Source organism: Ceratosolen solmsi, unplaced genomic scaffold, assembly GCF_000503995.2.
Source record: "Ceratosolen solmsi marchali unplaced genomic scaffold, CerSol_1.0 scaffold30, whole genome shotgun sequence".
Lineage (NCBI taxonomy): Eukaryota > Metazoa > Arthropoda > Insecta > Hymenoptera > Agaonidae > Ceratosolen > Ceratosolen solmsi.
In genome coordinates, this window is record NW_011948421.1 from 3,119,596 (window position 1) to 3,144,045 (window position 24,450).

General features: G+C 29.2%; 2 protein-coding genes and 1 non-coding gene across 5 annotated transcripts; 1 reads left to right on the top strand and 2 right to left on the bottom strand.

Moving 5' to 3' along the window:
- Positions 1-4,151: 4,151 nt before the first annotated feature.
- On the bottom strand, positions 4,152-8,587 carry LOC105361645 (uncharacterized). Its single transcript, XM_011498896.1, has 3 exons — positions 7,668-8,587; positions 7,004-7,354; positions 4,152-4,409 (listed from the first exon to the last, which is right to left on the bottom strand). The coding sequence occupies exons 1-3, from the start codon at positions 8,529-8,531 to the stop codon at positions 4,152-4,154; spliced, it is 1,473 nt and encodes a 490-aa protein (XP_011497198.1). The 5' UTR covers positions 8,532-8,587.
- TRNAE-UUC (transfer RNA glutamic acid (anticodon UUC)) lies at positions 5,778-5,849 on the bottom strand. The gene has a single exon. It is a non-coding gene; the product is annotated as a tRNA-Glu (tRNA).
- Positions 8,588-13,116: 4,529 nt separating the features above from the next.
- Positions 13,117-19,569, top strand: LOC105361343 (solute carrier family 41 member 1-like). Of its 3 annotated transcripts, none has more exons than XM_011498482.1 (7): positions 13,117-13,196; positions 16,687-17,106; positions 17,344-17,815; positions 18,147-18,294; positions 18,398-18,600; positions 18,682-18,830; positions 19,081-19,569. In XM_011498482.1, the coding sequence occupies exons 2-7, from the start codon at positions 16,723-16,725 to the stop codon at positions 19,264-19,266; spliced, it is 1,542 nt and encodes a 513-aa protein (XP_011496784.1). In that variant the 5' UTR covers positions 13,117-13,196; positions 16,687-16,722; the 3' UTR covers positions 19,267-19,569. The 3 variants fall into 3 exon arrangements, with proteins under 3 accessions (XP_011496784.1, XP_011496783.1, XP_011496785.1); XM_011498481.1 differs by lacking the exon at positions 13,117-13,196 and adding an exon at positions 15,094-15,157 and having other exon boundaries at positions 16,684-17,106; XM_011498483.1 differs by lacking the exon at positions 13,117-13,196 and adding an exon at positions 15,673-15,712.
- The last annotated feature ends 4,881 nt before the right edge of the window (positions 19,570-24,450 follow it).

Below are 24,450 nucleotides of genomic sequence, written 5' to 3' on the forward strand. Positions count from 1 at the left end.
CTCTCATATCTCTCATAAATCGCCGTCCTGTTAAACTTTAAGAATTGTGAGTTACATCTTGTTTGTCTCAAGATCTTACTTTTGCTCCACACTCTCTCGCTACATCCGCTTGCTCGCTCACTCTCTCACTCTCTATCCATCCATCTATCTATCTATCTATCTATCTATCTGTCATCTTTTTTCTTTTTGCGTAGAATAAAATATTTTCTTTTAACACGGTAAATTTTAATCTTGCTTGGTTAAATATTTCTCATTTGATTTTATTTTTTATAAATATACTTTGAGTGTCAAACAATCTTTATTACGAACGATCTAGAAATAAAACTGATTTTTTCACTAAAAAAATACATATAATTTTCAAATGCATTTTCGTATCCTCTGAGATAAATATACACAAAAACGTTATATATATATATATATATATATATATATATATATTTATGCATAAATATCGATTTATAACTTCCAATCGACAGACGATTCTTTCTTTGATATTTTCAATAATGGATATCTTGTTATTTTATTGAGATAAAATAAGAGATTTTTATGGAATATTATTGTAAAAGTTTTTAATGAAAAACTTGTTACTTTTATCGCATTTATGGTATTACATATTTATAGAAATACGATATGTTCCTTAAGAAATATTTTATTTTATAATATAAATATTATATGATTTATTCATAAATACCTCGATATAAATTTGAAGGAAGAAACGTATATTTTTCATCAAATAGTTTTATGTTTGAAAATAATAATCAAATAAAAACAAACGAATTGCATCCGATTGCAACGCCTACACATTACATTTCGCCGAGTAATTATAACATTCGGAATAAATATTTGGTATTCATTTTCAGACAAAATATTTATCCATCCACCGTTTCTTGAATATTATAATTTTCTCTTTCAAACACATGTACAGTATGGACAATTTTTTATCACACGAAAGAAAAAAAATAGTTTATTATTATTATATTTATACCTCGAACAGTATTTTCCTATCCGTACGGTGCCTAAAGTAAAGAGAACAATATTATATATTTATGTAATTTATAAATCTTCGACACAGCAGTGTAAATTTTTTGTAATATATCAAACGAATTATTGAAATTCGTATTTTCACGTTTATTGAACCACAATGTATGGTAATATGAATAGCTGTTGACATTGTAAATAAAAAGATAACGTTTTATTTGAAATAAATTAAAAATTTATCGTTTCAATTTAATCCAATAATATTATAATTTAAGATAAGATTAATAACATAAGTAAAACATTAGTTAAAAATATTTCTGGTTTATTGATTTTTTTAATTTTCAAAATACGAAAGATTTATTATAATAGACTTATTCAATTTTTGCGTTAAAATTGGCGAAAATTATATATCGAAAATGCTTACATTTTGTGTAATAACAATTGTCTTTGGTAATATAATAAAGCTGTAATACAAATTTCCTCGTAGATGAACTTCAAATAATCGTATATAAAATTTATATATTTAATTCTTACATATTTGACTATATTAGTATTACTATTGTATTTTTAAAAAATTATGCAATTATAAAAATAATTAAACAAAGTATTTGTTCATTTGCATCTATTCATTATTCATTATACTACGAGATGATATATTCACATGCGAATGTTTATTTATCAAATGAATGCACAAAAATTTGTATTTGCATTTATCATAATTAAAGTATTGATTTTGTTAAATGTGAATGTATTATTTTGTCCTAATAAATTCAAAACTTTTTATTAAACCATATTCTAATATTCATTTTATGATATTATTTTCGTTCAAGTTTCAACAATTTCAAAATCAATTAATGTTTCCATATATCGCTTAATATCAATATATTAATATGTAATACTTAGTTTAACACATATATAGAAGAATAAAATATGCAAAGAAATAGCAGTATCGTTTAATTGAAGTTCAATAATGTTAATGTTAAATTAAAAATAATTAATTTGAAAAATAAAGATTCCTTTTTGCAATATTTCTTAGTCCAAGAAGTCGTATTTATATTGAGATTTAATGTAATAAAAAAGATTAAATAGAGTGTAATTATTAAGATTAAAATTTTTCATTAAATGTTGATTTTTTTGCAATAATGATTTGTCTGCAAATATTTGGTTATAAATGTACATAGTATCTAATAAAATATATGAAATTTGTATTTTATAATATTTGTTTGTGTATGTATGTGTGCGCGTGCGTGCGTTTTCGCGTGCGTTTTCGCGTGCGTGCGTGCGTGCGTGCGTGTGTGTATATATGGATTACGAGGCAAATCTAGTTCCTTGGAGAAAGGCATGAAAATATGGAAGAAAATCTGAAAATTTGTATATGATTGAGGTACGGTTGAATTTAACGGAAGAAAGTTCGGTTCGTTGAAAGTATATCAATAATATATATTTAATTTTTTTATTGTATCAGACTTTTACATATAATGTGAGGATAAAAGAAGCAAAATTATTCTTTTGGATAATTTTATGTAATATAATGTTTAAAAATAACGTTAATAGTATAGAATTAGTTTGTCAATGTTCCTTCTTATAAGAAGAAATATATTGTTTTACAATACTATGTTATATACATTAAAACAAAAATTTTAATAAAAAGATTTCTTATTGAATTTATTCATATCTTTATTTACACTAATGATTATATTTCATTTTGTGTGATTAAAAAAACATTTTTAATGAATGTATATGACATTTGTGATTTAATATATATATATATATATATATATAGTGCGCGCGCGCGCGCGCGCGTGTGTGTGTGTGTGTATGTATACATATATGTATGTATATTTAGAAAAATGCAGAAAAATGAAAATACTTAATTTATAAGTATGTAAATTTATACAGATTTTACGACCTATTAATTAAGTAATTTTCCTTTCTATAGTCACGAGAAATATATGCTCAAAAGCACACAATAAATGTAAGCGAATTATTAATGGATTTTTGTTTACAATCGATTTGTAGGTTTAACTATTTCATGATCGTCATCGACTTGAACCATCGTATTCTAATTAATATTAATACATTATAGTTAAGTAAACGTTTACGTAAACATCGTTCAATAATTCAATGTTTAAATGCAAATTAATTCAAAATTAGCCGAGAAACGTGACTATCTATTTCTTTGAGATACCTAGGCGCTCAGAAAATAAGTTAAAAATACATTTGTTCATCAATATCGTTAAGACTTGTACAAGATTTTTATTAAAATGACGTGATAACATTTATCTTTTGAATGTTGTAATACAAGAATAACGTCAATTGCCACGAGATTGTGCAATTAGAATAATCCAAGCTTTGAGCTGGTTTCTTTTTTTTTTTTTTTTTTTGCTATTTTCCGTTTTAAATATTTAAAGCTCTTTAAAAGTATTAAATGTACGGTAATGGAAATTGCTTAACTTAATGAACAAGTAAATTTGATCCCAACATTTAATAATTGTAGCTATTCAGCTCTACCGGATGTTCACTTGCTTAACAATAACATCGGCGTGATAAATGGATGCGCACGAAAATATCACCAGACGTACGTGAAAGCTACGGAGGGACTCGGTCGAGCAGGCGCAGACAAAAAGAGACAAAATCAAAGCAAAAGTCATCGTATCGTGTAAATCGTGTGTTCTCGCAGTTCTGGATAATCGCAATCACTCTGGTAATCTTCCTTCGTTTCACTGTTTTGTTTGTTTGTTTGTTTGTTTGTTTTGTTTTTTTGTTTTGTGTTTGTTTGTTTGTTTGTTTGTTTGTTTGTTTGTTTGTTTGTTTGTTTGTTTGTTTGTTTGTTTTTTTTGTTTTGTTTTTTTGTTTTGTTTTTTTGTTTTGTTTTGTTTTTTTTTTTTTTTTGCAATCGCTAATCCACGATGAAACTTGTAAAGCAAATTCTCGGTATTATGGAAATACATCATTAAATTGATCATTATCAATTGAATTCAAAAGCAATATCGTATTTGCCTTCTTACGACTCCCCGTAATCGATTATTCCAATTAGACTTGAGTAACGTTAACAAATGACGTTTCGGCGATGTCGGACTCTTGGGTCATCTCTTGTGCTAAGTATTGCAATTAACGGGATGCTGCGGGAGTGCTGCGGGAGTGCCGCGCCAGTTTTCAAATAGATGTCGTTATTAGCGAGTACTGGAGGTAACCCTGACCACGCCGACGTAGTAATTCTTGTAGATGAGAGGCGCTACGTCGTCGCTGACAAAGTTCCGCTCGGGCCTGAGCGAGGCAAACGGATTCCGTCGGGGCTCCAGCTCAATCTCAACCTCCCGCAGCTCGCGTATACGCTCGAGGTCAAGGGGCAATTCAACTTGCGTGTACGAGGTCACAATGATCGGTACTCCGTGGTCGCAGCATTTCTCAATTGTCCTAGGCCAAGTATCCTAATAAGAGATGGCACGATTATATTATTACTTTCTTTTATTCGAAAGAGCGATTATTAGTCCCGTCAATACGGCAAATTCATTATCTAATCGACTCTCTTGGTGGCATTCTGGCAGTGGTCCATTTTTATTATTACCGATTGCCGATCTGAGCGGCAATGGCCGATTAGCCCCCGAGCTAATTATATAATGTTAATTGTAAAAAGACGAGAGATGCGTATATTATGCTTGATTTTCCTTTGACTAAAAATAAATGAGGCGATAAGTAGAGCTTTAAACCTTTATAAATTTATACGTATATATATATATATATATATATATATATATATATTTATATATTTACTCGTCAAATCGAGTTTAATTATAAATCTCAGTATACGTAAAGTCGACCATTGACTATTTATTGCTGATATTCAGTAATTCAATATTATATGAAAACTTGCTGAACCTCGATAATTGCATAAATAATACAATCGTGCATTCATCGATATAACAATTAGACTGCGTGCCAACGCATTAGCTAATATTGTTGTAAAAATTGTCGAATCAAAAAAATATGAATAGATATACGTAACTGTAAAATGAAAATTTATTTAACCGTATCGAATGGCTTTATTGTGTTATCAAGATTATATATTATTACTAGCCATATGCCATTATAGTAATATTTAATTTGTTCTATTAATGTAAATTTCAGTTCGTTCACGATTGGATATAATAAATTTTTTATGTATTATTTCTATAATGTGACAATAACACAAGTTATTAAATTATCTCATTATTGTATTATGATATTAAATTATAATATTACGCAAACGGAAAGCTTAGACCAAAAACAATTGGACTCTATACAAAAGCCACTGTTACTCATTAAATATTAATTATCGCCAAATATGGTTTCAAATTTCAAAAGTAAATTAAAAAATATAAATTTGTAGATATAATTAATTTTTATCAAGTAACAAAATCCATATGGGTTAGTTTAGTTTACAAATGGCTATAAATGACGTTTAAAAGATGTCAAACGTTATTATTTATATTTAGTAATTTGATTTATGTATGTTTTTAACTTAATCCAATCAATGTCTTAAGCTTTGTTAATACATAATCATTACAATCTTTTAAATTACTACCTTGTCAAAATATTTTAAAGATTAATTTTACAAATCAAAAGTATTAACAAGATTAAAAATTAAATAAATTGATATATTTTGGCGAATTTTAGCGAAATGAACAATAATATTATTGAGTCGATTGTTTTTATAATACTTTGGCGTGATGTAGCGTCGTTAATGGATGAAAATTAAAAAGATATATATAAAAATAAAAAAATAAAAAAAAAAAAGCACCCCCTCCTCACTTTTTCGCTTCCCATACCGGGAATCGAACCCGAGCCTCCTGGGTGAAAGCCAGGTATCCTAGCCACTAGACCATATGGGATTTGTATCATTTTTGATCATTTGACAATACTTCACCGCTTAGTCCTATTATTCTTAATTTAAAATAATTTTTTTATTTTTAACATAATATTGAAAGGAAATGGTTGATTAAGCTTAACCGGTATAAATTTTTCAATTCTTTAATCATTCATTGTAATAGCTGTAGATGTATGAAATATCGTATACAAAATTATGTACAAATTATTATAAACACTTGCAAAATACGATTATTTGACAATTGCTTATGCAATAATTATAATTATAATTATTTAAATTAGAAAATTGATTATGAAGAAATTTATTTACTTTATGTAGTAAGCAAAATTTAGGATAAAACGTAGGCATTAATATATCGACTTTTTAGTTAGAAATTTAGTAATAATCTATAGCATTAATCGATGTACATGTTCTACGTGTCTTTTTTCTTTCTTACTAACAATTACTTTCATCCAAGTTTTAATAAAGTATTATATAAAGTATTTATAATAAGATATTTTATAAATAAAATTCGAAAGAGTTACACTTGCCGTTTAAAGCTACTTTTACCATTTGTCTATTTATAATAATAAAAACAAAAATAAAATAGCTCTACCGTTTTCATCGAAGTCCTCAAATAAAAATATTTCATTCTATAACATTGCAATTAATGTAGACTTTGATGGAGTAAATTTTTGTAGATTTAATTTAAGCTTTTTTGCTTGCGCATTCAAAAGAAATATTCATTTAAATTGACGAAAGTTTTATTCAGCTATAATATCGCATATAACATGGATTATTGCATGAATATTTCCGATAATCGAATTGGAAAGCTTCGATTTTCCGTCCATTTTATATAAACGAAGGTTGACAATCTTGCGATCGACGTTAAATCGATTGCCGTTTATTTATTTCCCCTTTAAAAATAGTTTCTTAATTATCACATTTGCTTATGCAAAGAAATTTACATAATGTTAACACAAAGACTCATTCTTTTTCTTTAATCACAATATACGTGATCGCGTATATATAAACAATACATTTGTTTATTGTAATTTCCTTAAAACTCTTTACTACTGCTGAATTAATCGCCAATGTTATCAATGCAAGCACACAATGCACGTCACCAGAATGAACGTGGTTGGCCACTTTATCACGCAGCCAAAATGGAGATGATACCTGATTTGCGTAACCGGTTGTGCGATACAATCCTGGATTGAAGAGACACACGAGGTCGGGCACGTCGTCGCTCACTACCTCATGATAAAATTCACCGCAGTGGAAGACGACGTCGAGTGTTCTGCCCGATTTTCGACAGCCGCCGCACAATGGAGGCTTCTCGAGGATGGCGGCCAGGTTACTCGGTACCCGCAGTTCCGGACCGTAGAGCTCCAGCTTGAGGCTGCGGAGGTGCGGCAGCAGGTGCAAAAACAGCTTCTCCCATAGCGTGAGATTTGCGCACTCGAACTGTAGCTCCGCACCGATTATGTGGATCCTCAAGGTCTTCAACCTCTGAGCAATCACCTTAGCCTTAGTCTCAATTATTAACTATTAATAAACCCCTCCCCCACCCACCCACCCCCTTTGTATCCGACTACCGTAACCAATTGTTGCAAGCCTCGTTAATTGGGATGAATAATTTTTAGGGTAAGCTTGTGGGTAAGAAAGAAAAAAATTCAACGAGCAGATAATACACTGATAAATCAATTATGGGAAAGGTTATAACGGCTTTTTTCGCTTGTCATATTACTGGCGCGAAGCTTTTCTTTAAATGGAAATTGCGACTCTTCGTCGCTTAACTGGCAAAACAAAGAAAAGAAGAAAATTGCTCGGTCATACTCACCGTCCACGAGGCATATCCTGGCAAATTGCCCATGACGAACAGAGCTGTAAGAGGTGGAGTGGCGGCCTGTGAAAGGGCTGCGTACGAGGTGCAGTCGATCCTCTCGTAATCATCCCTCTGGAAAATCAGCCTAACGAGTCGATCGAAATTCTCGGGTAGTTGAAGAACTGGAAATGCCGGGAGCTCGGGTGCGACGAAGCCGCTCGCCCTCTCCGTCTCGAGGATGCACCCAAGGATGCGGAACTGCGCGCAGTCCTGCTCGTGGCCGACCGCGTGCTCACCCGCGCAGTGGTACACGACAAGGCATCCGGGGCAACGCTCGAGGCACTCTGTTTTCCGGCACACGCGACACACCTTCGGATAAAGCAGGATCTCGCGCTCCCGCGGCTCGAGGTCGCGTGCCAGCGCCGTCGCGGCGGCGCGCACCAGCTCCACGCGGAGACGACGGTAACCGGGGCCATCGAGGCTCCCGGCTGTCGTCGAATGTCCATTACCGAGCTGTGCAAGAGCATTGCAGAGGATGATGTGGGATTCAGCGTCTTCAAGGCGATGCTCCGGCGAGCAGTAGGCGAGCATGTGGCAGCCCTCGCACGGGAATTCGGGCTCAGCGCACAGCCTCGAGCAGAAGTAGCAGAGGCCGCTGACAAAGTAGGCGCGTGGACGGATGTCCAACTGAAGTTCCGCGACATCGAGCTCGGAGTCCTCGTTGCGGTAAGGCGGCAGACAGAGGCGGTCGGTTATGAGGATTAATTTTGATTTTTCGCCATTCTCGGCATCCTCGTTTACCAGGATGCTGTGCTCTATCGAGGACGCATTAAGGACGCTCCGATTCGGTCTCGATTTTCGCTTTGATTTTCTCCTCATTCTCGCGCTCGTAATATAGATCTTTTTGACCGGGCCGATGGTATTGGTGGGTCGGAAAATTACTCGTTAAAGGACAAAAAAGAAGGAGAGCTCCCAGTTTGTATAAAGTTACTTTTGTACTTTGATGATAAACCAGTTAGGAAGGATAATCGAAGGATAATTGCTAATTGGATATGCAATAAACCGATTGTTTTGAAATATTTTTATTTTAATATGGCCATCCTTAAATAATAACATTGAGAGAATAATTTTGAGAGTGAATTCGTACTTTTATACTGTCGATTATGTTTTAATATATTTTAAAAAAAAAAAATCTCATCTTCTTTCATTGCTTATATTCATTACACGTCGTCTTATTAAATCCCATTAAATTTATAATACATGAAATTCATTACGCAAGATATATATTTATTTTTAATGGGAATTTATACCGCATGAAATTATATTCATAATAAGCATCTGCGATAGAGATAAGAAATAGAGATAATTGTGAAAAGGCAAAGATTTTTTTTATAATCGACTTTTATATTCTTGTTTTAGTAGAATAGTAATTCGGCACGAAGATAGGAAATTGAAATGGAACAAAGGCATGTGCATGAAAACAAAAGAAAAATTAGAATAAGAATAACATAGCAAAAAAAAAAAAAAAAAAAAAAAAAAAAAAAAAAAAATAGACAAAACATTACATTAAGAAAGATGCGATAATAAGTAAAAATTAAAGCAGCGTCCCGTATTTGTATCTAAAAATTCATTCTATTTATTCTGATGATGGAACGTGTATCATTAAATGGACAATTGTATCCCATTTTCCCATTTCATAAAATGTGCGATTCTAAGAATTGTGTACATTATAATATTATTAAAAAAAAAATAATTACCGTTTTCGTTTGTTTAATAACTACTGTTATTGAGTCATGTGGTGTATTTGCTAATGTTGATATAATTTATACATAATATTTATAATTTCTCGAGTAAAATAAGGATAATATTTATAGCCAATCACTTTTAATAATTATGAACGAACTATAAAAATTACACTCTGCCACTTAAATGTATATATTGGCACTATATATTTTAAAAATCGCAAAAATTCCCCCACCGCAACAGCAACTAGCAATTACTGTTATAATTAATTATAAAGAATGCTAGCACTTATTAGCAATGCATTAGTAGCAAACGAACAATCCACCGTAACTTAAATTACGCCCATTTCCAAATACTCAACGAAAGGCGCCATTTCTTTTATATTTCTTTTGCAAACCATCAGCTTCGTGCACGCATGAATCGTTAACGCGAGCAATCGCAGCTGTAAACGCGGGCACATACGTTATCGTACGCAAACAGTTTCACGAGTGCCGAAGCCTCGGTCCCGTCGTCCGTGTCGCTTTGCCAGAGGAATGCGATGCACCGGGAGCTTGGCAAGCTGGCAAGTTGATCGGAGTCGTGAAAAGAGAAGTCCATTCTATAATCGGTAGTCGGACGAGGAGATCGGACTCGGCGGTTAGTATTTTGGGACAGCCAATTGTGTCCTTTTTCTTTACTTTTTCTTTCAGTTCACCCTTGATTGTGGATTTACGTCAAGCAGGGGCGAGGAAGCATCCTGACCCAATAAAAACGTCGGACTAGCGCGACAATTATCAATTAGTATTGGCTGTCCGTTCGCAATAAGATTCGCTCGATACGTATATCGATTAATGTCTCGTCTTATTGTTTAGTTTGTAACGGACTTTGAAGTATTAGAGGAATATCTATTTCATTGCGAAAATTAGAACGGATAAAACAAGATTGAAATATTCTATCAATAAGTATTTTTGGCAGAATTGTGAGTAAGCCAATAATTAATATTTATTTTAACAATTACCTATGATTTTACTTTGTATTTTATTTATAAAATGATCGCTACTATTCAATTTTTTATTACTATTCAAGTCTTTAATATTGTTTTCTGTCTGTGAAGTATGCGTTTGTTTGGCTGTCGCTTCAATTACACAGTAACTTTCTTGAAGTCTGATGTGACGCTAATTCACCTGCGTGCCAACTTACCTACTTTTACTGACAATACGTGTGATATTAATTCTCTCAGATCGTTAGACACACACATGCGCCATTGGACTTTATTTTAAGTTTTGTCATAACCGATTATTCATTGTGAATAAAAATAAAATATATTTTTTGAAAATTAATTGCCGAGATCTACGTTCAATCTTTGATAAAAATTAATTATTAATATTTAATAGATAATAGATAGTTTAAGAATACTGAATATTCTTGTAGCCGAAGAAAAATTAAAATTACACTCAAATACAATTATATTTCATGCATTTGTTATAAAATAAAATTATAATAAATATTATGAGATAATGACGATAATGATATAAAATGAATTTATAGTAATATAAAATAATATTATCAAATATAAAATGAAATTTATTCAGAAATTTTTTTTTTTTTTTTTTTTTTTTTTTTTTTTTCATCGACAATACATCGAATTTATCAGCATGTAAAATCTTAATATGTTAAGAAAATCCATACTAAAGCATATTAGGAAAACTCTTGCGCGTAAAGAATTTTCAATGACATAATATGAAAACTATTTGTAGATAAATGTTTATTTAAATGAGATATAATACTGTTTCTAACATTGTAGAATATATTAATGGTTATACAATGCATGCTAATTTAATAATTTTTCAATCCTCAATATTTTACTTTAATTATCTTAGATTATTTCGTTCTTTATTTGTAAGCTTCGGTAAAAGATCATTTTAAACTTCGGTTTAAAAACATTATTATTAATAATTTCAGTATTCATTGTAAAATTGAACAGATCTATTAACAATCATCGTTTTTAGTATTTTCAATTGATGAATAGAATCTCGGATGAATGAATTTTGAAATCTTAGCGAAATGTCTTCAGCCAAAATAGGTTAAAAAAAAATACTGTAATGTAAATTTTCTTTTTCTTATTACCAAAAACCACAATTTCAAGGTACTTTAAGTTAAAGTGATATTTAATTCAATACATAATCACTGCTAGAATATAATAATCCATATAAAATAAATACTTTCTTAATTAAGGATTAAAAATTTAGTATCAGTATTAAAAAAAAAAATCGTAAAATCGTAAAATCATAAATTCAATTATATTATTCGTACTTTTGTATTAAAATATTAATAATTGTATTTTATTATTGTTCGATATAATAATTGGTTCGATCTAACAAAATTTTATTTCAATATATGGAGAATATATTAAACATATAATATCTATGGAATATATATCAAACGAGATGTATATATAGTTGTTACATCAGAATTAATTAGAAAAATAAAATAAAAATTTATATTAACGATGCCCGAACAATATTCACATTTTCATTCGTTATATTGAAATAAAAGTTTTACCACAGTCGGCTGGCATTCAGGAATGCTTTTTTTTTTTTTTTTTTTTTTTTTTTTAATATCCTTTATTGTACTACTTTTAATACAATATTTCATTATAACTTATAAATTATAAAATAAATTAATAATCGATTCATTAAAAAAAAAAAAAAAAAATTAATTTTCATTTTTAGTCAAGTGAATCATTGTTTATAAATATAGTCCATTAAGTGTTTCCGAAATTTATAATGTTATAATAATTCATTTTGGCACATACATTAACAATGAAAATAGCATAACTGATTTACTCGCATTAGAGTCGAACACTGGATTTGAAAAATGTTTTTATTATATGATTTATATAGCAAACGCTATATAGGATTCTTTAGCCATATTTTGCATATTTAATTTACACTTATCGATTAAGCTGTATTAGTAATAAATTATTAGACTAATTGTACAGTAATTTAATAACTAGATAGGAAAAGAAAATTTATCGTGACATCATTGTTCGATGTTATACAATGTTTTATCATAAAGCTATTTCATATAATCAGAAAAAGTTTAAAAATGTTTCAACACATTAAGTTCTTGAACATCTATGAGAAATATACAAAAGTTATTAAATACAATTAAATATGTGGGTAAGAAAATATTTATAAATAGCAAGGAATTATTTCATATAAATATAGAAAATTCATGTAATTTTTGTCCGCAGTCTTATATCAAATGTTCTTATCTTAATTTATTATACTTTTTTTTTTTTTTAACGAATACGCTTTATAAATTAATCGGAAATTTGTTGTATTTGTGGTGTTCGATGAAATTAAAAAATTTCTTTATAAACGTACAAAATAATTCTCAGAATACAATAATGCGAATGTGTGATCGGTGTATAAAGTTTAAACTATAGCTATAATCGGTTTAAACAATAAAAAGACAGTTTGAAAATAATATATGTTTATTCTTTTTTTCGTTTTTTTTTTTTTTTTTTTATACGATAATTTATCAAGCTATAAAAATCAACGTAAAACCACGAAGAAATAGATAAACTAGTATTAGCGACAGGCGGAATGGTCTTTAAATTCAATACCGTCTTCTTAGATTTAAATGTGAGTCAATCGGAGTTAAGTTAAGAGTGAAGTTGTTGAAGAAACTATAAACTAAAAACTATTAAGCCTTTCATACTGATAATATATACAAGTGCTCGATTCAATGATTATTACGATGGTAAGAAAATGGTGATTTGTATCGTGCGCACATTCCCACGGACGATGAACAGAGGTTAGAATTTCATGATTTTATACCTTGAGAATAGTTAATAAAATATATTATAAAGATTATTATTCATTTACATGGATGGCATAAGCAGCTATATAATTGCAATATAATGCCTTAACATTAAATTCATCGAGTAAATTCATTTAATATTAAATTTAATACTCGTTGTGCGTTTGTTGTGTAATATTTGCCATTGATAAATTGACAATTAATATTAATGTTCTTGAATCATCGGGAGCTTTGGCTTTATATTTTTGCTTGCTGATCCCCTAGATCGTGCAATACAATTGTACAAATTAATGCCAATTATTCCTTAACTTTAATCAACAATCTAGCAATCATTTTTAATGTCAAATATCAAAGACTTAATTGTTTATAAAGTTTTTTTTTATTTATTGCTTCTAATCATTACCAAAGCTAAATGTTATTCACAGACGTATGTGCGACAATATAATATCTCTCTTATCAATGCATAAAGCATTTATATTATGGTTTGTCGAAAGTCGACACTTACTTTTCACCGATAACAGTTGCTGTCCATGCACATAAAGCACGGAAAATTTAAATTCTTTAGAGCAATTCAATTGCAATTCGTATTAACTAATCGTAATTTATCGTAGATAATGAATGTACACGCACGCACGCACGCACACAATGAAACGCGTTTATTTAAAGAGATAAATATTCTATGCTGGCCAGGCTATTTTATTTCTTAGGAATACAAATTATGGCATATGGCATATGGCAATAATATTAATGTAGAAGAAGAGGGGAAAAAACGGAGGTTCAACGACGAATCTCCGTAATAGCGAATAATTTATTATAAATAATTTCAATCGATAATATTTACTTTATCGTAGCGTTTAGATTAAAATATTACATTAATTGTTATCTTAAACGTTACAATACTCTCCAATATTAAAATGCCCAATGATAATTTTTGCAACCTAAATGTATATGTCTATGAGGGGTAAGAAGAAAATATATTAGCAAACAATAGCTAATATTATGTGGGGATATATTATATCGTGGGGATTCGTCGTGTTGGACGTTCACATGACGGCTGCTTTATTACGTGAAACAGCAAATTTAACGGAAAATTAAACATTCGCTTTGCCTAATACAGATATATTTTTAAAATCCTACGATTGGCCGGCCATGCGGCATTTAAAGCCAAAACAATATCTCCTCGCTTTATCATTGCATTATTATCCATCGAGCGTAAGTATCTCACTCGACAGCCTCCTTTACGAATAAAATCTTTCGATCCAACAGCCAAGTGCAGCAGTTTATTTAATGCGAAATTCGTGCGGCCGATATTTTGCCATCGTAATACTGCTCACCCCAAAAACATGCTAAAATCGTAGGAACGCGACGGCAGCAACATTACTCGTACACACGTAACTCGATGCAAAAGTTCTTTGGACGTGAGTAAGAGCTCACCTATCCGTCTTAATCGCACATGCCATTCAATGTCCACAATCGGCCGCAAATACACATTCGAAGAGGAGGCATTGGGCACGCGGGCTTACTTGCGCGCGCTCGCGACTTCTTTACTCTCACTCAAAATCGCGCCTACAGCACCGCGAGTCGTCGAGTCCGCTTTTGATAAAGAAAGATAGATGCGCGTTAGCAGCAGCAGCAGCAGCAGCAGCAGCAGCAGCAGCAGCAGCAGCAGCAGCAGCAGCAGCAGCAGCAGCAGCAGCAGCAGCAGCAGCAGCAGCAGCAGCAGCAGCAGCAACGGCGGCGGCGGCGGTGGCGGCGGCGGCAGCAGCGGCAGCGGCAGCGGCAGCGGCAGCGGCAGCGGCAGCGGTGAATATCTACGTGGTGCCACGAGTTCAAGTTATTGCTGCTTCGCGTAGGCCAAGTTTGCGATGCAATGTGCCGCGTTGAAATTAGGGAGGAGAGCTCGATATTGACATGATGGAGGCAGTCTTGTAAGCTTCGAGGTGGCAAGTCGTACGGTGAGTAGCCAAAAGTCAGCTCTCGGGTCGTCTGCTCGAAAGTCGAGTGAGAGAGAGAGAGAGAGAGAGAGATCTGCATGCACAGTGTGAATCGAGAGGTGCGCGCGCGCACAAACACAGGCCCAGACCCAAACAAGTAAATACTGTTGCACGGTTATCGTTATCGCTTCGCGGATGATGATTGCGGGTGGGAGGGGGTAGGGGATAGGGATGGTAGATGATCGAGGTGAGTTTGGCTCGCGACATTAATTTTCATAATGCTCTCGTGAATTTGGATTGTGTCAGAGGCTAATTGGAACGATATTAGTTTCAATAGCCTAACGGCAATGCATCGATCGCCTTGTTTGTCATTGTAAATTACGTTTTGGTTTACGTTTGGCTTGTGTGCTCGTGTTATACGGAAAGTGATCTCGTCCATTCGATAATGATATTATTTGATCTTAAGAAATTCATAACCTCCAAAGAGAAGCTTTTTTATTTGAAATTTAATGGATATACAAATAAAAGGGATCTATGAATCATCTTCTATATGCTGGAAAATAATCGACATTCAAGGTTAATAGGTAGCTAGAACGTTAAATTGTAGTACGAATGCTTCACGCAACTGTCATTGCCAAAAATTGCTGCAAACGCTGTTTTTAATGTCTCTCTCTCTCTCTCTCTCTCTCTCTCTCTGTTACCTACTTGAACCTATAGGTATTACGGTATACACGCATGTGGGCAGACAGAACAGCTAGACGTACCTACTGACAGGCGAAATACGCACGCACACTCTATCGTTCTTTGTTTATTTTATCGGGAGACTAGTAATAATATTCCAAGCTTTTATTTTATATTTCATTTTATTAATTTTATCGTATGGCATCATTGTGAGGTTGGCCATTTTCATGAAACTACCATCGATTTTTAATATAATGGAAAATATAAAGTGAAATTCGTTTCATTTAAAACGACTTTATCACGTTAATAATTCATCGATATGCATTTTTCTTAAAAATTTTATAATTACAATGCTCTATAAAAATAAAATACTTATTTTTTTGTTTAATGAAGCCGAAACGATATATGCATTAAACTCTTATAGGTAAATGATAGGCAAATTTGTAAATTAATAAAAACAATAATATTATCTTTATTGGCAAAAAGAAAATTTTACATTTATAGTCGAATTTAATGCTTATAGATCATTTTAATCATAGGTTATTAAATGTATAATGATTTCAATAAAATTATCATTATCAGATCAATGTGACCGTAATTTTTGTATTGTAGCAGATCTTTGGCAACTTTGCCAATTAAACTTGCCAATTAAAAACTTTCGTCATATCTTTTTAATTTTTCCACTCGTTTAATCAAAGGACAATAAAAGTCGAGCTCTTTAAATGTGTCTCCAATTCAGTCGTAGCCAGTTTTAATACTGTGTTTTAAAATATATAAAATAATTTTAGAATTTATTTATAGATACATAAGTATTTATGAAATTTGTATCAAAGCTAAAGGTCAGTTTTCTTTTTTATTTCCCTTTATAGAACTTTGTCATAACCAGTGGCCTTTTAAACATTGGAATGCACAATGCAGAATCCAAAACTAATTATAAAGAAGATTCGTTTGAACTACGGCATAGAAAACATAAACAGGAAAAGTTATTTGAAATTGAAGGAAAAATGGTGGGTTCTGGAAATGGAGAAGTACTTGGTCATGACTTAGGCAACGTTAAAACGGAGTTACTTGAATTTAACTCCGAGGATGATATGAATGAAGAACTTGACACTAAAAAATTAATAAACTCACCAATAAATGATGGATCGATTAAAAAAACTGCTGTTTCAAAAGATTTCGATGCGGCGGATAATGAAAGTGTTTGGTCCATTTCTATTCAAATGTTCATTCCATTTTTACTCGCAGGATTTGGAATGGTGGCTGCCAGTTTACTTCTCGATGTAGTCCAGGTAAAAAGATATATATATATATATATATATATATATATATATATATAATAAAACAAAACATTAACATCAAGTAGTAATTAATTAATACAGAGAAACATTTTTTGTGGCTATAAAAAGTGAATGCAAAACTAATTTTGAAATAGATATTTTTAATCCACGTTAAAAGCAATAAACTGATAACAATATAGGCTACTTAAGATTTTTTATGATGATTAACGATATCTTTTATATTTTAAGCATTGGCCAGTATATCAAGAAATTTCAGAAGTTTATATATTAGTTCCAGCCTTATTAGGATTAAAAGGTAATTTAGAAATGACTTTAGCTTCTCGACTTTCAACACAAGCTAATCTTGGCCATATGGACACAAAAAAACAGCAGTGGAGTTTGATCGTTGGAAATTTAGCCCTAATACAATGTCAGGCCATGGTAGTAGGGATGCTAGCGTCTTTAGCAGCGGTTGTACTTGGATGGATTCCGGAAGCTCAATTTGATATACATCATGGATTACTTCTATGTGCCAGTTCATTAGTAACAGCATCGATTACCAGCTTTTTACTCGGATTAATTATGGTTGCTGTGATTCTTTTTTCGAGACGAATGAATATTAATCCGGATAATGTTGCAACGCCAATTGCTGCATCATTGGGAGATTTGACAACTTTAGCTCTTCTCTCTTGGATATCGTCTATTCTATATAATTCAATTGGTAATATTTTTATTTAAAACCAACACTTCATCAAAGTATATTATATAAGTATTTTTTTAAAGTTGTTAATTTATATTAGCAAAAAAATTGGATTTTAATAATATCAATTTGTACAACTAATTATATAAATTAAACCAGTTATTAGGAAATAAAAATAAAATATTTTTTATAGATTTGATCGACTAACTTGCAACAGCAATTATTGAAACTGTATCCAACTATTTTATTATATTAATATTTTGATTTTTTAGATATCTACATATCAATGTAATTTTATATATATATATATATATATATATATATATATATATATATATATATATAATTTTAGGTAATGCTGCATGGGTTGCACCGACTATGATTATTTTTTGCGTCTTGGCAACTCCTATCTGGGGATATATTGCTGCAAAAAATCCTTTTACTAAAGAAGTCCTAGATCATGGCTGGACACCTGTGATATCTGCCATGTTAATTAGCAGGTAAATTACAAATTTACATAACTATTTCTAACTTTTATATATTTTTTGCAGTGAATATATTATATTCAGAAATCGATAAAACATTTTTCCAAAATCGTTTTAGTATTGGTGGTTTGATTCTTGATTACACTATATCGAGCTATAAAGGTATTGCTGTCTTTCAACTTGTTATAAATGGAGTTGGAGGAAATCTTGCTGCTGTTCAGGCCAGTCGGATTTCAACATCACTTCACAAGCAGCAAAACGGCAGTATACGAGAAATGCCAATCGTATGCATAAGTCCTGTAGATGTATTTTTCACAGCAGGTAATTTATACAGATATCTTATAATATTTATATATAAGTATTTTTTTATTATGTCAATAAAATCTTTTTATTTAATTAAAGGAGAGCATGCAAGGACAGCAAAAGTGCTTTTAATGATGGCCATTCCTGGACACCTAATTTTTAGTTATACAATCAGTTGTTTACAAGCTGGACATACTTCCTTGACGCCTATATTTATAATAATTTACTTAACAGCTGTACTTTTGCAGGTATTTTATAATAAAAATACCTATTATAATCATTAATTTTCATTTTATTTTTAATTTTTTAAATCTATCAACGCTTACTTCATTTCATACAAACAATTTTCTATCTAGATTATTTGTAGTTTTTTTTTTAGTAAATTACGTTGTCGATATTTATATTTGATGTAATAAAATTATAAATTTAAACATTAAGAATATAATATTCTCAAATTTTATGTACTTTTTAAATATTTTGTATTTATTTTTTTTATAGGTTATTTTGTTACTTTATATTGCCCAATTGATGGTTGTGTGGATGTGGACCAAAGGTATGGACCCTGACAGCTCTGCAATTCCATACTTGACTGCTGCAGGTGATTTGATTGGAACTGCTTTGCTTGGCATAGCCTTTCATATACTTAATGCTATCGGTGATGGAGATTCTGACGTTGGGGATTAAATATGTAAAAAAACAATTGTAGAGTTCGAAAGAGAGAGACTTAAAAATTTCCAAAGCGTTGTCACATATCTAAATAGTATCTATATTGAAAGATAGTAACGATAATATATTATGATAGTATTTTAATTTTGTGTACGTTATAATGCTGAACTTAAGTGCAACTTAGGAACGAAATCAAAAGAGAAATAAGAGTCATGGTCAAGGTTCCTGATAACATAAGGAAGATCAAACAATTTACGGTATTAATTTTATGGCATTATCTTACAAGACTTATAAATTTAAGAATGTTGCCTCCTCTTAGAAGAAACTGTAAAATAAAAAAATTAAAATTTACAAGAAAAATCATTGTGTGGAAAATAAGTTAAAATACACAATGTTCAGAAAACGTACGTGTGCATGTCGTATGAATGTGTACTTGTTTTGTGTATGCATCTGATTGTTTGCATCGGCATATGTTAAAAAAAAGTGTTTATTGTTTTGAGAATGTAAAATAAAATATTGAAGGGAAGCTTTTTTAATAATCTTTTATAAAATAAATAATTTTGGTACGAACGTTTTTCTCTTTAAACGTGTCAAATTTTGAACATAAATACTTATTTTGTACACAAAGAAAGTTTTCTTTTAATAATTTATTTAAACTTATTTCTTTTAGTGTGCATATATATATATATATATATATATATATATATTATATACATATGTATGTGTGTGCGTGCGTGTGTGTGTGTGGATCTGTGAACTCTCAGGGAACACGCCGAACGCTCAAAGAAATAACAAGTGTTTATTTTTTTGTTTTGACACTTATATTTTTCTATTAACTAATTTTATGTAATACAAATAAATAAATATCAAGCATTAATATATATATATATATATATATATATATATATTATTAATTGGTAATAAAACTCATTAATCCTTTATTCATTTTTAATTTCTCCATTAAATTTTAATTAATATTTGTATAAAAATAAAGCAATGTAGCATTTATTTTTATTTATCATTTTCTTAATAACATTTATCTTAAGAGTAATTTCAATGAAATCTCAACTGTTTTTTTTTTATAAAGGGTATGCATATCAATATATAACATATATCTTTCATACACTATTTAAATAGCTAAAATTATTTATTAATTTAATGTAAAAAATGTGAAATTACATTTGATATCAATAAGTAAATTATAAAGATAATCGTATCATAAGGGTTGAATCTGTTGTACGACAAAAAGATACGAGATTTATAATTTCGTACGTATGCATTGTATTATTATCGTTGACCTGATTAGTCAAAATTCATGTGCAAAAGATGTGTTAATGTAGGAAAGGAGCCAGTGCTTTAATTATCTATGAATATCTGAGAAGATATCTGTCACTAATAATCCGTAGCCTATTATGGACAATGAAACTAATGGAGCATTTATTAAATAATTAAATACGGTTACATTAAAATTAACAATTACTTATTAACCCTAAGAAATTTCAAAGCAATCCATCAACAATTATGAACCTATTGTCATATAAATTATTATATTCATTATATTTAGTACTCATGGGTGATGGCTTAATCATGTATTCTCGAGTTTTTGATCTTCATTCATATAACGGTTGAAATTATAATCGTTATACATATTAATATGTTTTTTACCGGTACTTTAATAATAAATTATATTAAATTAAAAAGTTGTTCAAATTTACTAAGAATATTAAGTATATAAAATCGCATATATACATAGGAATATTCAAATTAGCCAGAGAATATTAATTGATTAAATGTTAAATGTAAATACAATGACATTCCAATAATAAAAAATGACGAATATATTTAAAATTATCGTATGATTGTATAAACAAGAAATTGTCATATTTTTTATATAAAAAGCTAAACAAATCTTGAACCGTATAATTATTGTATTAAATGTAAATAATCTTCCAAACATGTAGTGTTTAAAATCTTCAAAAATTATATTTTTAGCATTTCCATTAAATAAAAATGATCGGCATTAGCATTATTTATACAAATTTTAATAATAAATAATACTTAATTATTTATTAACCAATTAATATTTAATTTGTTATATAACCAAAATTGCTTTTATTTAAAAATATTGTTTATATTTTGCAAAATAACAACATTTCTGTATGCAATATTTTTGTTGTCTATTGTATATATCAACATTTACATTCCACTAAGTGTATTCTGTTTTAAGATAATCCATTAAGTACTGCCTTCATTTTTTAATTATCTTAGGTCGCAATTGAATAATGCTATAGTAATAATTATATGTATTATAAATATTTTAAGAAATTACTTATACTATTATCAATTAGATTAGTAATTACACGACTCGTCAAAGTTTACTTATATTTTGTAAGAGGGAGGGTTGTATTTTTCTAATCGATGGAAGGTAATTTGGCAGGAAGTAGTGAATTTCTGATAGTATCCCATTCCATAAAGTATATATATGCAAATAGATAATTTTTTATTAATATAGAAATAGAAAGGAATTGGAAAAGAATTGCCAGAAAAAAGGAGTCGATTTTTAATAAGCGTAAGTTTTATAAAATTTATATTTGTTAAAATTACGTAATTTAGCTGCTGTGATATATTTTTCATTAACCGCATATGAATCTTTTTCTGGTTATTAACATTTACACGTAAGTATTTGAGTTTTCTGTTTATATTGACATAGTTATATTTAAATATGCTAACTTTATATAATTATAAGATTAGAAGATTACATCTGTATTACATATTACGTATTTTATTTTTTAAAACTGTCTTCATTATGCATGAAATCTGTCAAAAAGTAATGCAAGTCACAACATTCAAAAGCTACATGTAATCGCGATGTTGCGTATTAAATAATTGTCGTTATATAATAATTAATGCATTTACGGGCCTGAAACTGAAAGGATGATAAAAATATCTAGTGGTATTTTATTATATAATTATAATTTAAATACATGATAATTAATTTCTAATATTATAAATTAAAGCAAATAACATTATAAATGGAAAACAATATGCTTATTTTATCAACTTAACAAATTTCAATTATTTGATTGAGTGAACATAGACGTTTTCCTTACGTAAGTATAATTATACATGACTTTAAATTTTTTATTTGATAATTGCTCTTATCTTTTACTCGTGTTAAATCTATAACTTATTTAAAAATTACCTACAATTTTCAAATTTAGTTTTATTCGATGTCGTACTCGGATGAACTTAAATTTAAATGTTATACAATCGAACTCTTATTATAGTAATAGTGAAAAGCCATAAATTGACAAATAGTTTTATTTTTATAATAGTAAAAATGACATCACAATTAATATCCACACATAAAATTATGATCTATAATTAATGTTTTGATTTTAGTATTTTATTAAAAAAATATATATCAGATAAATTTTTATTAAAAAAATATATATCAGATAAGTCCCGAGTGTCCAACATAATATGTAAATTTTTATAAGGTTGAATTCGATAATAACCATCTGCATTTGCAGTTATTTATAATATTTTATACAATGGATTATGCTGAAAAAACATGATAATTACAGATGGCAAGTATATTAACAATGTTTATAGTCCTGATTTTTCAGAATGAGAATTTAAGGCGATAAAATGATAATTTGGGATATATCGATATTCGAATCAATTTTATAACCCAAGTTATCCATTAATATAAAAAAAATACATTTTAGTTTTGTACTCTGTGTTCAATTATCCTATAATACATATTTAAACATTATTTTTACATATAAAGTTTAAATTATAACCATATGAATTTTTATTGTAACATAATTCACAAATAACAATTTAATTATGTAAAACATTACGCTCTCTTTTATCGATATTTATGAATATTTATTCTAAAAACTAATTATAAATAAATTAAATGAACAAAATTGATAAATATCTATATTAAATGAAGGAGAATCAGAATCCTACAAATAAGCATAAATTCGAAGTTTATGTAATTTTTCAAAATAAGTAAAAATTTATTATAATAAATTAAAATTATTTAAAATTTTAAACCTTTTTTTTTTAAACCTCCTTAAATTGACCAACTTTTATGACAAAAACAAAAATAATTTTATGTTAAAAAAGTATTATATAATTTGTTAAAAACAAAACAGATATATAAGAAGACACATAGTATATGAATAATTTGGGTTTTATTGTACTCAAATTTATGCTAGTTGCATATAATTAAAATGTAAAGCAATTACTATTGAGAGTAAAATTTTAACTATCATTCTTAATCCAAACAAGTTGATTAAATAAATATGTTGTAGAAAATTCTGTTCCGTTTATTATAATTATTGTTTATAATCAATTAGAATATGATTTTATTACATTCTGTAGCAGTACATTATTTAAATGCCAATTGAATACATTATTTTCTTTTATTGTTCATTAATAATTTTTTTATAAATAATAAAGTATAGTATTACTAATCAGTAGTCAATAGTTTGATAATTAAAATTTGCAAAATTATATAAAAATGTATTAAAAAAATTTATGAAATATGCAAATCTCTAAGTAGTTTGATTGTATTAGTTAGCTTATATAATTATCATTTGTAACATAAGTATAATTTTTCAATTTATTACAGCAAATATGAAGCTTTATGTGTTATTAAATGATTATAAAAATTTATGTAAAAAAAATTAATGTGAATAATAAAACTACAACTAATGTTCATTTAAACATGTTAAAAAACATATGTAGTTAATATTTTTATGGATAATAGAATGAATAAATTCAGATTGATGAAAAACAATAAAATGCCTTACTTATTTACATTCACTATTTTTTACAAGCTAAAAATACAAAATATTATTAAGCAATACCGTGTAAAAATTCAAAGAATACATCATATTTCAATTTAAGTATTTATTGTGCTAGTAGTTAGTTGCAATAATCAGAAATAATACAACGAGAAGTAAGCTGATTACTAGGGAGTAAATGATGTATAAAATATAATATACATCTGTTTATGTTATTAAAGTATGATAAAGTATCTACATTTTATATATTACCATACATTTATAAATATATATATATATATATGCATTTGTTTATAATTGTTATATTATTGTATATTTTTGTACATAATATGTTTTTATGGAAGACTGTAAAGTTAAAGGCAAAGAATTGATAAGTTTCTAT